A 15,274-nucleotide genomic window follows, 5' to 3' on the forward strand; every position below is an offset into this window, starting at 1 on the left:
AATGCTGGCACATAAACTTTCACATAGTTTCCACTGTAATTCTTTGAATCATTTTTGCAAAAGCCTAAGGAGGGCAAGGGCCCATTTCCCAGAGGTTTGTATGGGCTCTCCTTTCTCTATTTCAGGATGAAAATATCAAGAACAAATTGGAGGTGGTGCTAGAACTATTTGAATGCATATAAAATTTATCAAATCATTTGCCATTGTTCAGATGTGAAACAAAAAAGTTAAACTTCTCCTGTATGGACTAAATCCTCATTACTATAATACAAATTTAAATATCAGAAAAATCAGAAAATTCATAAGTTAAGATTCTCACAGTAACTAAAATATATTAGACTGGAAGTAAGAGACATTTCTTTGTCCATTAATGGGAACCCTATGAACTTCATCATTATTAGTAATTTGTCCTGCCTTTCTCCTGTTTCTCACAAAAAGGGTTAAATAATATCATTTTGAATTTCATGACAGAAAATATCATGTTATCATAGTTCCACAGTTGTAAGGGAAATGGATTCCATCACAAACACACCAAAACCCCCACTGAAATCATTCTAAATACTGTAGAGAATTAGTCTTTTGGACTGAAAATTTGTATGGTTGGTTTCTGTCCACAGCTGTATATAGCTGGAAAGGTTGGGCAGCTGTTTCGGAATTAAAAGACTTGTTATTTTTTTTTACCCTCTAATACACAAAACAAAGTTTCACAAAGGTGTTATTTTTAAAATTACAGATAAGATGTTTCAGTTTTAATGTTAGGTTTCCCTAGAGGTCATAACAACTCATATTTGTATAGTCCTTTAAGACTCCCAAAGCATTTTCTTCACAGTGCTGAGGTATGTAATACAAATTTTATTATCTTCATTTTACAGATGAAAAAATTCAGAAATGTTAAGTGAGTTATTTAAGGTCATATAATTTGTAAGTAAGTGTCATAGTCAGAATTTGAACACAGGTCTTTCTCACTACACCAAGATGTCTTATTTTTTTGGAAGAATATTTTATTATTTTACATTCTGAAGTCTAACTAGAAAACATTTTTAGGATAGACCATCTAAAATTCAAAGAAATTTAATGTTTAAAGTAGAAGAAAGCCAAAACAAAAAAGAGCAAAATTATGTAGACTGAAAAACTTCTTAGTGAGCATGAATGCTTCATCCCCATTTATCATTATTTTATATATATATATATAAAATGTATATATATATGTATACACACATATATTTTATATGTGTACATGCATATATACACACACACATATACATTCACATATATATCCATATATGTATATGGATATATATATATATATATACACACACACATATATATATCTTGTAAGACTTTTTGGATTACAGGACTACAACATCTTTGGAATGTATCCTCCCGGACAATATCTCATCCTGCTATTTTGGGGAAGTAATTCTTTTGTGCTCTGGACATAGCCTCGAAGAATCCAAGATTTTGGAGGGAGCTCAGAGATAATTTATTTTAACTCAAGCTAAAAGATGAATCTCTTTTTATAACACCTGGGACACGCAGTCATCCAGTTTCCACTTTAAGAGTTTGAGCATGGAAGAAGCCAGTCACTACAGCTCTCAAGGAAGCACATGCAGCTAATTGTCAGATTTTAAAAATCTGTCTTCTTTGTAGAGTCTACCTATTCCCTAGCACAGCAGTGCCGATCTTGGGACCAAGAGGATTAATCAAATCCCTCTCTAGCATGATATTCCTTCAAATATTTGAAGAAAGTGGTCAAATTTCCTTTAAGTCCTCTCTACTCTAGCCTAATTTTTACCAGTTTCTTCAAATGATACTTGCAAGTAACGTATTCAAGTCCCCTCATCATCCTGGTCACCATATCCTTCCTAAAATGTGCCGTCAGAAACAACAGAAGCCGACTTCTTTGTTCTGGATGTTACATTACTACAAGCACATCCTAAGATAGAGCTAACTTTTTTGAATGTCACATTATACTGGGGTCATCACAAAAAAATTCATAGGTTAATTAAATTTCCTGCCCAGAGACATGGAGCCAGTCTATACCAGAGTTGAGACTTAAACTCACATCAAACTGGCTTTGAAGTTCAGTCCTCTAACCACTATACACACTGGTACCTCATTCCCAGATTCTGTATGTGTTAAATATAATTTCTTTCATATAGCAAGTATTCAATAAATATTTGTTGATATGATTTTACCTAAATGAAAGAGCCATTGTAGTAAGCAAATATGACCAATGAATAGCTCAAACACCAAGAAAATCTAGTTAATTAGATGGGGTTAGTTCTAGGCTTTTTTCTCTCGATTTGAGGACAGAGCTTTAAAAATAGTCTGAAAATCAATAACATATTTAAGGTATAGTGTTTTTAAAATGCCAAAGAATAAAGCTTAATGAGCTATAATTATATCACATCACTACTTTTTTTTAAGAGCCATGAATTAAGACAACAATTCATAACCTCTTTGTATTATGGAACCCTTTGGCAATAAGGTGAAGATTATAGACTCATTTTCAGAATAATGTTTTTAATTCATGAAACAAGACACATAAGATTACAAGGAAATAAATTATATATTGAAATACAGCTATAAAATGTTTAAGAAAAAACCAAATTCATAACACCCCTGAGATTTATTCATAGACCCCGAGGTGGCTGAGGATGCCATGGTTAACATGTCTAATTAGACTATTTTTCTTTTTTCTCTGCTTCTCTTCCATTTCTATCTATGGCTAATCAACTACCACTCAGAGGTCTGGTAAAAGAGCCTAGCTGTAGGAGGTGAACACCCTGGCAGACAGACAGGACGCAACATGTTATAGGTAAGTGAAACAACTACTACCTTCACCCACACCTTGACCACCATCTCTTCAAACCCTGTGAAGACAGTCTAGGTCCCTGGCTTCATGAGCCTTGGGAATGGCAGTGACCCCCCAGCCCATCATATTTTCTTCCAGCCCAGTACTTATGGCAATCAATCAGGGGAGAACCTTCCTTATGACCACCAGCAATAGCTGCTGGCCACTTGCTACCAACCTGTGAATGATCTCAGGAGCCCTGGAGGTGGTAGCATCTCCTGGACTACTGGTCTAGCTTTTCATCCAGCCCTTATGGCCAACATCTGGGGAGGCAACTCATCTGGAGAATAGCTAGCCATCTGTACTAACAACCAATTACCACTCACGGATCAGGAGAACCAGTCCATCTTGAATAGTAAGGTGCCCAAAACAAGGGATAAGTGCCAGCTTAGGTCAGGCAAGTCAACACACCACAATCTTGACCAACTTCTCTCCTTAAACCTTGATGGAGACAATTCAAAACCCTGAACCCAACAGCTTTGGAAATAGCAATGCCCAGTGCCCTCAGCCATCATCCTGGGGAACAGCTTCTGTGGAGACACAGTTCTTACAGGTGCTACAGCCCCAGCTATTGGAGACTCAGAAAAGAAAGTTCTTGTCACCAAAGTCTTTGGCACCGACAAATGGTTCAACATCAGAAACTAATTTTATCAGTGGAAATGACATTCAAGAAGAATCATTACCATCTGCTTTGCTGCTGAATCCTAAGAACCATGGGGCCTTTCTATGTGACTAAGAGCTGAAATGTTCCATCTGAATTGTCTTCCCCATTATAATGTGAGCCATCTGAAAGCAGGGACTGTCTTACTTTCCTTTTTGCTTCCTCGGCACTTGGCATAGTGATTTATACACAGTAAGCACTTAATAAATGCTTGCTTCATTTGTTCATTCATTCATTCATTCAATAATCACTTTCTCCATTGATTTCAGCAACAGAAAAGGAAATGTAAAGATCATGACCTTTTATATCTTTCTATTCCTTATCTTTCTGTGTTTCCTTCAAGAAGCCTTCAACAAGACTAATATTGTCAAACTACCAAAGTTCACGTGTTTCTCAACTTTGCAAAATTTTAAGGATTTTCTTCAGCTACTAATAACCCTCCCAAAGAGAGGTCTTACCACAAAAGTCCTAGCCATTGTCAAATAATACAACATCATCAATAGATATGACTTTTATTAATGGAAAGGACATCACATAATATACATTACCATCATCTTTGCTACTGCATCCCAATATTCTAGAGCCTTTCCATTCTATTTGCAGATAAAACCTCTTATATATGTTATCTTCCCTATTAGAATATGAGCTTCTTGAGAACAGGGATGCTTTCATATTTGTTATTTCCAGTGTTTGGCACTGGAGTAAGCAGTTAATAAACTTGTTAATAAACTTGATAATATACAACGCTTAAACTTTTTATTCTTTCATTCAATACCCTTCAGTTCATGAGTGCCTCTGGTTTCATGCACAATTAAAAAGGAAAATACATGTTAATTAAAATCAAAAGGGACATAAAAATAAACCAAATGACATCAAAGATGACATTTTGATGGCACTGATATTCTATTGTGGGATAAAAAAAGCATGATAATGATCACGGATAAAACCACTACCACTCTTTTCTTTCAATTTACAGAAGCTATCTAAGAAATTTTACTATTCAATGGCAGTTAATTTGCACTGTAAGCTAAACAAAACTCGTTAAAAATGTCCACTTCAGTCATCAGCATATGTTTATCTCTTGTTCATTCATTTACCAGACAACCAGTGTTGAAGCAGACTGTCTCTTGGCTTTATTTCATATTTTTGAGAATAAGTATATATGATGTAAATAGCAATCATTCTTATCAGTAAGTTCCCAAAAGGCAGGTAAAACTAAGAATCATCAACTGATGGCTGTAATCCTATTCTGACATAAGGGCATAAAATAGTAGAAAATTCAGGAGAATTGATGCTATTTGCTTGTTTTGAATCCTTTGAGTTCACTTTCTTTTATCAACAATCCTTCTCCCTTTAGCTTTCTATCCTAACAAATCCACTATTTTCATACCTCTAGAGAAAGCCATCTGTTAGGATAAAGCTGTGGCACTATCATAATTCAAACACTCCTTTTCTTTTTAAGTGTTTCTTGACCCTACAATTATAGAGAAACACCACTGGATATAAACATAAATGAAATTTGCTAATGTGGCATGCAAACAATACTAAAATGTGAACTTAAAATAGGAAAAAATGCAAAGCCAGGGAAGAATCCATTATGATTCTTTCAATCTCTTTTAATGCATCATAAAACTGAGAATGTTTCACTACAGAAAAACATTTTGGCTTCTTTTATGATTTCAAAGAAGGATAATTATGATTGTCATGAAAACACATTGAGCAGCTGTATACTGTTAACAAAAGAGCCATTATATGAATGCTTATAAAAACTGGAAATTTAAACATTCAGATTTCCTAGAAATTAGATATTCTTCTCCAATAGAACAGATACCAAAAAAAAGACTGTTTTCTATTAATTGTGGCTGTGTATCAGTCATATTTCAGAGCCAAATAGACCATCCTTATCTTGGGACAACTGCCACATACTTAGAAGTGTACATTATATCATTTTGTTAAAAGTAGTTTCATGTTCTCAATTTTAAAAAATACCTGGGTCAGTAGAATTTTTCTCATATAGACATATTTGCTTAAAAATCATAAAGAGCGTAACAAAGAATTACTGAGTTTGTTATGTGATAGCTAATTAATAGATACTTACTCGTTAAAGACTAGATCTGGAGCAAAATAGAGAAATTGGCTGTTCGTATGTTTGTAAGATCTCCAGCTCAAGGCAAATGATGATAGACACATCCAAGAATACTGGATTAGGGTAATTTGGTCCTCAAGAGGCAAGTTTTTAAATCCTGGAGAAGAGAACAATTAATCATAGAACTACACTTGACAGTTCACATGCTGTCCATGATGAAACACCTCAAGACGCCCCAAGTTGCTCTTTTACCACTCAGTTCAATCCACCAAGCCTTGAAGAAATATGTTCTATATGGTCAATGCTCAATTAGTTTATAAACATCTTCAGCTGTTGTGGGCAGTAAACATCTAAGTGGAACTTAGCTGGGGTGGTTCAGCTTGACTACTGGTTCAAAATACTCTTACTGATAAATCAGGACAATTTTTTCGAGCCCCATTTAGTAATATGTACAATTACTAAACTCCAGATGCATTTGTGATCATGATCCTATAAAATTCAATATCAGTGCATCAATTTTATACACTAAAAACAAGCCTTATTTTCTTATTTTTCTCTAAATTAGAGCAAGACTGGATTCTTGACAAAATTATGAAGTAAATTAGTTATTTTTGGTGTTCCTCTTTGCAGTGCTTCTCTGTCCTTTTTTGTTATCTTCTTGATACCACCTCTCAACTCCTCTTTTTTTTATAACACACACACACACACACACACACACACACGCGCATGCGCGCGCGCGGGTGCACACACTTCATGCTGCTTCAACAGGGCAGTATTCCAACCTCTACATCTGAACCTATCCTGATCCTATTTCTTATTTATCCTAGCCTCAATTCCTTAGGACACTGCTCTCAGTTAGGTGATAGCCAGAGCAGAAATGTTTTTGAATAAGTGAACATTTTTTAATTTAATTTTATTCTTATTCCAAACTTAAACACCACATAAAATGAGCATTTAATGCATATGTTGTAGAAGAGAAGAGGATTATATATGGAATTGCATGTCTCTATTACGTAGAGCTTGCTTTCTTTTTACATATACAATAAAATCAATATACAATTTTAAAGCTATTCTGCCTGTCTGTGACTCTTTCTGGCCTTCTTTCTGTGTTTCTCTCTCTCTTTTTTTGTGGGGGTGGAAGAAGGGGACCCTACCTCTAACTCCCTTCTTCCTATCATCTTTCCTCTGTTGTAAAAAAAAAAAACAGTGAGAAACCATGATCCCAGAGCACAAAGAAATAAACATATTATTCACCTTCTGACAGATGATATATCCAAGATGCAGGATGACTCACACATTTTTGGACATGGCCAACGTGGATATTCGTTTTCCTTGACTATATTTATTTGTTACATGTGGAACTTTTGATGTTTCTTAATTATACTCTACAAGGCTGCTGTCTTCTCAGGCTATACATGGAATTCTTTTTACCTTTGATTCTTCATTCTTAAACTAAATATTTTTACCTTGTTTCTCTTTACAAGAACACACTTTCCATCCATTTTCATCATCAACCAAAGGTTGTGTGTCTATGTCTGTGTGTGTATTTGTGTGTCTGTGTAAATAAATATATCCCATCCCTATTCAGCTGAAATTCACACTACACTCTATTCTCAATATATGTTTTTCAAAATGGAAATGATAGGAATAAAAATAAAACTAAACTCATATCAACAGACAGATGTTACATAGTAAAGAAGATTGAAAATCATGGAATAAAGTAAACTCCTACCTGGTAGTACCTTTGCCCACTTTACTACTTGAATCATCTGCTTGCCAGCCAGGCGGTTTAAGGTAGAGAGTAAGTTCTCCGCCGTATCTGGTTTGGAGCCATCATAACCTGCATATACAATTTCCGGTTCAATGCTTTCAAGGACCATAGAAGGTGAAGGTGTCAGTGCTCTTGATATTGTGGAGAGCTGAGGAACAAGGGCTGTATTAACAGAGGGCTCTTTTACTGGTGCAATATACGTTGTCCCCTCCTCTGGGCTCTGGGGAGGTGGTGGTGGAGCCTGCTGTGGAGGCTGCTGGTCTTCATGCATCCCTTTCAATTTTCCCAATTTCTTTGACTTTCGAGCTGAAAGCAAAAAGATCTTGTTACAAATGGTAAAGAACAGTTTTACCTGTAGCAACTCCAGGATGCTCAAATGTGGGTATAAGAAGTAAAAATAATAAAACAAAGAATAACAAGGAAACATATACACTCAGAAAAGGAGCTGAACTGTTCACATAATGGAGATAAGGGGTAACAGATGTATGCTACATGCTGTATCAGTACCCACAAAGCATGAAGGATCTAGAGGACAGCCTCCATTATACCAGACAGATCCTCTGTGGAACATCTAAGGGATTTTATGGCACAGACAGTTATTTGTGGGTTGCAATCTGTGTTAGGTAGAGGGAAATCAAAGATTCAAGAAGTGTCAAAATAACAAGGTGAATCAAATTAATGCTTACTCTAAGATTTACCATTTGAATACAGAGATTTAAAGCATACATTTACCATCAGACCTCAGTGGAAGCTATCTTTTTAAAGTTTAAAGACAATGTTTAACAAGCTTAAAACTACAGGCTTTCAATTACACAGGCTCTTGGGAATGAACAGAGTGCAGAATAGAGCTAACAAATTAAATACATGATAAATGAAATATAGAATCAAAACACCTCCTAAGAGCCAACGATTTCTGTCTTCTCTATGAAGCTTAGAATGAAGAACAAAAATAAAGATGGTGTACTTTGTGCTTCTCTTTTTGCCTTGCTCACTCTGATGAACCTTCCCTGATTCTCACTTGATTCTTCCGGAATAAACACATGGACAATTACCATGATGTACTTGATTAAATCCTGTACTCATTTTTCTCCTATACTGTTTTTCTTGTTTCCCTGATGACACCAAAAGCTTCTGAAGAGCTGGGATGATGTTTTCTATTTCTAAAAACTCCTCATTCCACCTAGGAAAATGTTATAATCACATCATGTAATAAAATTTTTTTTACTGAATGGATGCCCATCAAATGGCTCCAAGCCAGACAACATACAAGAAGAAGAAACGAATGCAAAGATCTTGTAATGTGGAAAATGGACAGTCCAACTCATCAGTCTACAAAAGTTCTTAATATAGGAGCAAATTAAGGTCTTGTTCAGAGCAGTGTGGGATGCTCAACCTTCTAACTACACTTGAAAATCTATTCTCTACTCTCCAGTCTCTCCATCCAGGACATTTTAAATACCAAATTAATTTCTATTCACTGAATAGAATGGACAAATGTGATGTTGAAATGCAGTACCATTTCATGTATTTTAGAAGACAAATATTTTAAAACAGAATCAACACATCTTATGGCATTTCCCCCTTTTTCATGCTACTTCAAAAGTTGTACATGTGAGTCTTTGAGGCATGTGGAGCCAAAGGACCATGGGGTATTGTACATTCTTGCTCTAGTTCGGGGTTCTTAACCTAAAGTTGAACATTTTAAAAAATATATATTTTTTCTTTTTTCTTTTTTCATACTAAATTGGGAAGATGGAAGCTACTAAACAATATTTTGAGAACTTCATTTCAATACAATTGGTTTTCTCTGTAATCCTATGCATCTTATTTTATGCATTGAAAATCATTATTTTGAGAAAGGGTTCATAGGTCTCACCAGACCAAAGGGGTCCATGACACAAAATAAGGTAAGAATTCCTGCTCTAGTTAGTTTATTCCACTTAAAGAACCAAAAACTGTTGAGGAACTGTATAACCTTCTATTGTTCACTTCACCCTCTGATGGTACATATGAGTTCCACGCTGATCTAAGAAGCTCTTTAACTTCCTACATATTATGCCTATGCTATTTTGAATGACAATTAGAAAAACGAGCAGACATTAGAATTATGGCTTCTTTCTTATATATGTACATATATATATATACACACACACATATATGTATACACACACATTATATATATTTTAGTAATTCAGGATGGGCTAGTCTGAATTATCAAAAATTCTGAATCCTAAAATGTTTTTAAAAGAAAATAAACTATTACCTTTCAAGATACACCATAACTGAAATAAGTCTAACAAAAATTACATGAAATTGCTATAGGGAACAAAGTAGGACCTATATTTAGCTTAACGATCTCAAATAAAAGGCAGCTTCTAAACTAAAAGAAACTAATTTTGTTAAGTGACTGAACATTCTTACAAATCTTATTTATACAGTTAATTTCCCTAACAAATCCTGCTCACCCCACAAAATTTAGTGTACTTTAGTTGCCAAATTCCATCATCATCATCATCATCATCATCATCATCACCATCACCACCACCACCACCACCACCACCACCAACTTTTATATAGTGCTCCTGGCATTGTGCTAGGCGCTTTAGAATTAATATTTCATTTGATCCTCATAACAGCCCTAGAAATTAGGTGCTATTATTATCATCCCCATTTTACATATGGGGAAACTGAGACAAACAGAGGTGAAGTGACTTGCCCAGGGTCACACAGCTACAAAGTATCTGAGGGTATATTTAAACTCAGACCTGGTGCTCATGTCTGCTATGCCATCTAGCTGCCCATATATTAAAGCCTGAATTAATGAGGTTGTGCTATATTTATTTTTTTAAATCACAACACTTTCTATTCTTATAAAGATGAAAGAAATCTAGTTCATAAAAATCTCACTCCTTCCAGGATTTACAACAAATAGCAAAACTGAGTATAAGCTGCTCGAACATAATAATTGTGGGTAATGTTTGTAATACTTTTTTTTTAATAGTAGCTAACATTTATTTAGCACCTATTATGAGCCCAGTACTATGCTAAGTGCATTAAACTATTATTTTCACTTGATTATTTTATATCAATTCTATTATCATTGTTAATTGTATGATACATACTATATAAATACACATTATATTACATTTTATATTAAAATTATTTGCATATAATTTGAGTTTGTTTAAGCTGTTGTGTTTTTTTGTTTTTGACTTGTAAGGCTATTATTAGAAGGACCAGGTATGTCATGTAATGCAAATTACTTGGTGCTTTAAGGTATTCTTAAATTCCAGTACACATAGGTCTTTATTCACACAAACACACAAAAAAGCCTATAAGATTCTGTGAAGACGAAGCTTGTTTTTAAAAGAGCCTTTTTGAGATTTTTCACCTAGAGGGTATGGGACTTCAAAGTTAAAGTCCAACCTTCTCATTTGCAGATGAAGAAATTCAGTCCCAGGAAGGTTATACAAAGGTAGTAAGGGCCAGAGGTAGTATCTGAACTCAGGTCCCCTGACTCCAGAGCCAGTTTTTTTTTCTTTCAATATAATATACTGAATGTGAAATTTATGACCCAAATTTGTAGAGCAAACCAAAGAGAAAACAGAGAGATTTTTAGTTTCTCAGTTATATTTAACTTTGTGAAATAATTTTCTGAATACATTCAGGGTGTTTAATAATAGAATGATAATCCATATTTACTTATTTCTAATTTATTTGTACTTTCCATAGCTCACTTCTACCATCTCTTATGCTTTCCAGTTATTGTTTGCTCCTGAGAAATAAAAAGTACATTAGTAATTATCCTTATACTGTCCTGAGTAGACTTTTTAAAATGCCATTAAAAAGCTCCTCTGGCATGTGGGTAGTCAGGAATCTAAATTGTGCTAAATCGGTATGTAGTCAAAGTTTCCTAAACCAACTTATTATTATGTATGCAAAAGTAGTACAATAATCTTACAAATTTTTCATTTTTGTCTAGGGAAATGTCTAATCATAATTCATCGTTCACGGTCTTCCAAAGGCTCTAGACTTAGCCAGACGGGGTTTGAGTGGAGGCTGATCCCGAGGGTCAATTTATCTTTTTGGCTCATTGCCCCTACTTATAGTGGCCCCAAGATTCTCAAGATATATAGCAAAGTCTAGGTTTTTTCCAAATGTGGGTAAAATGGGCACCCAGCTCCATCTAATAAAAGCATTTATAGTATCAAACGTACGTCAGGCATAGGACAGCCTTTTTTTCACAACATACATTTCAAAGAACTCAGGTGTTTACTAACAGATACACAAACACATGAAGAACTTAAATAGTCCACCATATCACTAAGGAAGGGAACTATTTTTGGAATTGCCAATAGGTCAACACCTTGACATTATAATAAAATCTCTCTCTCTTACTGATTTCTCCAAAGTTATCTCCTGAAGACTCATCCTACCACACTGTGGTTTAGGAATCACTGCTGTCCCTCCACCCATCACCTCAGACATCAAAAACAGTTTGTGTTTGATGAACAAGTAATCACACTCTCATTGGAACTACATTGTCTGAGTAGGTCACTGGCTTTGAGCTCCAAATAGGAACGCTAAGCAGGACTAACTTCTTTCTCCAAGGAGCACGATGATTCAAGAAACCTGCTGCTTTGCCTAAACATTTATATTTCCAAACTCTTGTACCCTTGAAGTCTTAAGTTATCTAGGAGATAGCTCCCAAGCTGATGTTTCCTGGGACATCTCCCTTCTTTGACTAGAAGACTTAAATTCCATGATCAAACTGCCCAGGAAATTAAAAATCCCTCCTTCTTTACATAGGAAATTGTTGTACAGGAACACTGTGATCCTCTCAGGTCATAGGCAAACTCACGTCTACCTCTGCTCTAAGCCATCATCAAATTTTCCTGAAGAGAACTGTGTATGAAATCATATCTGCTCTTAGTTTGAATGTAAGCATGGTGTCCACTGCTGCTACATAACAAGTGCCCCCAGAGATGGAACACAGGTATACTCTGTACCCACCTCTAAATAAACAACAAACAACATCATAAATGCTTTGCTGTCCACAGGCCTGGCAGTCAGAGAAAAGTGCATGGAAAGAGAAAGAGAAAGAGAAAGACAGAGAGAGAAATAGAAACAGATGCTAGAGATTGCAGAAGAAATGATTTCATGGCTTATTTTTAAGGTACAATGGGGAAGGGGCCACTCCTTGAAGATAGTCCATCACCCTGAGTAGCAGTTAGCTGATCATCTTGAGTTCCCTGGGTCCTATCAGGAAGGTGTTTTTTTTTGGGGGGGGGGAGGGTTGCCCACATTCCAAGAGGAATTGTTCCTATAAAAACCAATCTCGTATGATCTTGTCAAAGAGACTAGGGAATTCTAATAGACCTGATACTCCCCTGAAGGGCTCCATCACATAATGGTTCCAGCATCACAGAATTTAGAGCTTATAGGTCACCTGGGCCAAATACTTCATTCTGTAGATGATGAAAGTGTGACCCAGGAAGCTGAAGACATCCAAAGTCAACCCTGCCATCAACTGGTACAGCCAGGTCGTCAATCTACTGTGACTTTCACATCCAGAGTTCTTTGAACCATGTCCCTCCTGAACTCTTTTGTGAATTTATTTTGATATTGTTATTATTATCATAGTTTCACTTACCATGTACATATATATGTATATGGAGAAAGAGGGAGAGAGAGAGAGCACGAGACAATGACAGAGAGAGAGAGAGAGAGAGAGCGCAACTGGAGTTGAGTGACTTGCCCAAGGTCACAGAGCTAGTAAGTATCTAAGGCCATATTTGAACTCAGGTCCTCCCGACTCAGGGCCAGTGTTCTATCCACTGCGTCACCTAGCTGCCCCCACCTTTTCGCATTTATATTTAGATCATACATGCAGAACTAGAAAAGACTTCAGAGGTTATCATCTGGTCCAACTTTTTCATTTTTTAGATGAGGACATTGAAGCCCAAAGTGGTTAAGCGACCTATCCAAAGTCACACAGGTGAGTGGCAGAAGCAGAATCCGATAACTCTGGATCCAGTGCTCTTCCTACTGAATCATTTTGTTTTGAGTTCACTTTCTTCGCTAAGCACTGCTTTGTATGTCTTCCCATATTTCTTCTTATCCTTCATATTTGTAACTTAAATATAATTAAATATTTTACTAAGGTTCTTTTTACATTGCTCTCACTTCCCCTGACTCCCTTCCCCTCAAAACCCATTCCCCTACATGAACCCTCCCCGATAAAAAAGATAGACAGTTAAAAAGAACAAATTAACCCACTGGTCATGCCTGGCATGGTGTCACTCTGCGCCCATAGTCCATCTCTCTTCATTATAAGGAGGAGGGAGGAATGCTTCACTGTCAGGTTGCTGACAATTTCTTCATTGTTTATGCTAACTATTTTTTCTAAATTCCCAATCCTAATACTGAAAAATAAGTACCTACTAATTCTTTAAAAATTTCATTCTCTTATTAAATAGTCTCATATTTTTTTTGCTTCTGTTTTAAGAGCAGGCCTAGCTTAAAATAAAAATATACTTAGAGAATGACTTTCTACCTACACTTACTTTTTTTGGTCACAACTTTCCTCAGAATGTTTATTTTACCCAAACCATTAGTATAAAGAAATTCTAGGACTTATCACTCTTTGTTACGTGTCACTAAATTAATACTAAGTGAATCCAAAATTTTATACAGCAGGTATTAGCCACCTGTTATTCATTCATTTCAGTTGTATCTGATTCTTCAGGACCCCATTTGGAATTTCCTTAGCAAAGAAGCTGGAATAGTTTGCCATTTCCTTCTCCAGTAGATTAAGGCAAACAGAGGTTAAATAATTTGGCCATGCTAGGAAGCGTCTGAGGCTAGATTTGAACTTGGGTCTTCCTCACTCCAGGCTCAACATCTATCCACGGAGACATTTAGCTGCTATCTAATCATAATTCTGTCCAATTCACAGTCCATTTGTACTGTCAATCCTAGACATGCACACTAATGAACAACCTTCCATCTAACTGTATATCATAAACTTGTCAATAGGTATTTTTCATCCATTTGGTCTTTCCTGTGTGGATTGGTGGGTGAAACTCTTTTGAGTGATTACGGATATCTTTCAGGATAGGTTCAACAATATTCCAGGGCTTTATGCTATCAGTACAATTTCATCTATAAATAGGAACAACTAGAGTACCTCATAATCTACAGAGAATTCCTCTTCAAGTTGGACTCTACACTGCATCTCCTTCATTATAATGAAATTTTGGGGTGCAAGTCTCTGTTTTATCCCTTTTTTAGGCAATTGGGGTTAAGTGACTTGCCCAGGGTCACACAGCTAGTATCCCTCTCTTAAGATCATAATAGAAATTATAATACTTCTAAATAAGAAAGCTAGTTAATGAGATAAGCAAATTCTTTCACATTATTTATATATTTATATTATTTTAAAATATTTAAGTCTTTAGTAAGTAAAATAATAGTTCAATTTCACATTTAATACTTTTTTGTTCTTTGTATAATGAAAGGCTCATGTTTGTTGATATTTAAGTTCATAGTAAGGAAAAAAATTAAATGAATTAATTATTAATATGATTAATAGCCAGAAATGAAACCAAATAAGCTGCCTTATTTATGGGAAGGACAGCTGAGACAGAAGAAGTCAGAGAAACAAAAATAGTTGAATTTCACTTGCAAACTGCTATAACTGGTCAAACAGAAAAATCTCACTAATTGAGGAAAACCAAAAGAAATCTTGTCTGAATTTGTAATAAAGAAAAAAAAAAGAATTAAAAGTTGAAAGATGCTGGTACCTCCTTCTAAATTACTTTTTATTTACTTTGTATTCAGTTTGTATTTACTTCAATATTACTTGCACGATATTTACTTATATATGAATCTTTTTCC

At 35.4% G+C, this 15,274-nt stretch overlaps 1 protein-coding gene across 4 annotated transcripts in view; it reads right to left on the bottom strand.

Moving 5' to 3' along the window:
• The window catches only part of NR3C2 (nuclear receptor subfamily 3 group C member 2), a 375,105-nt gene that overhangs the window by 67,051 nt on the left and 292,780 nt on the right, over positions 1-15,274 (bottom strand). For all 4 annotated transcript variants that reach the window (XM_027866801.1, XM_027866799.1, XM_027866798.1 and 1 more), the window contains exons 5-6: positions 7,337-7,681; positions 5,617-5,761 (exon numbers count right to left, since the gene is read on the bottom strand). In XM_027866801.1, the coding sequence (XP_027722602.1) occupies positions 5,617-5,761; positions 7,337-7,681 (490 nt within the window). The remainder of the gene's footprint in view (positions 1-5,616; positions 5,762-7,336; positions 7,682-15,274) is intronic.

This window comes from Vombatus ursinus, unplaced genomic scaffold (genome assembly GCF_900497805.2).
Source record: "Vombatus ursinus unplaced genomic scaffold, bare-nosed wombat genome assembly UNPS02014784.1, whole genome shotgun sequence".
NCBI classification, from domain to species: Eukaryota; Metazoa; Chordata; class Mammalia; order Diprotodontia; family Vombatidae; genus Vombatus; species Vombatus ursinus.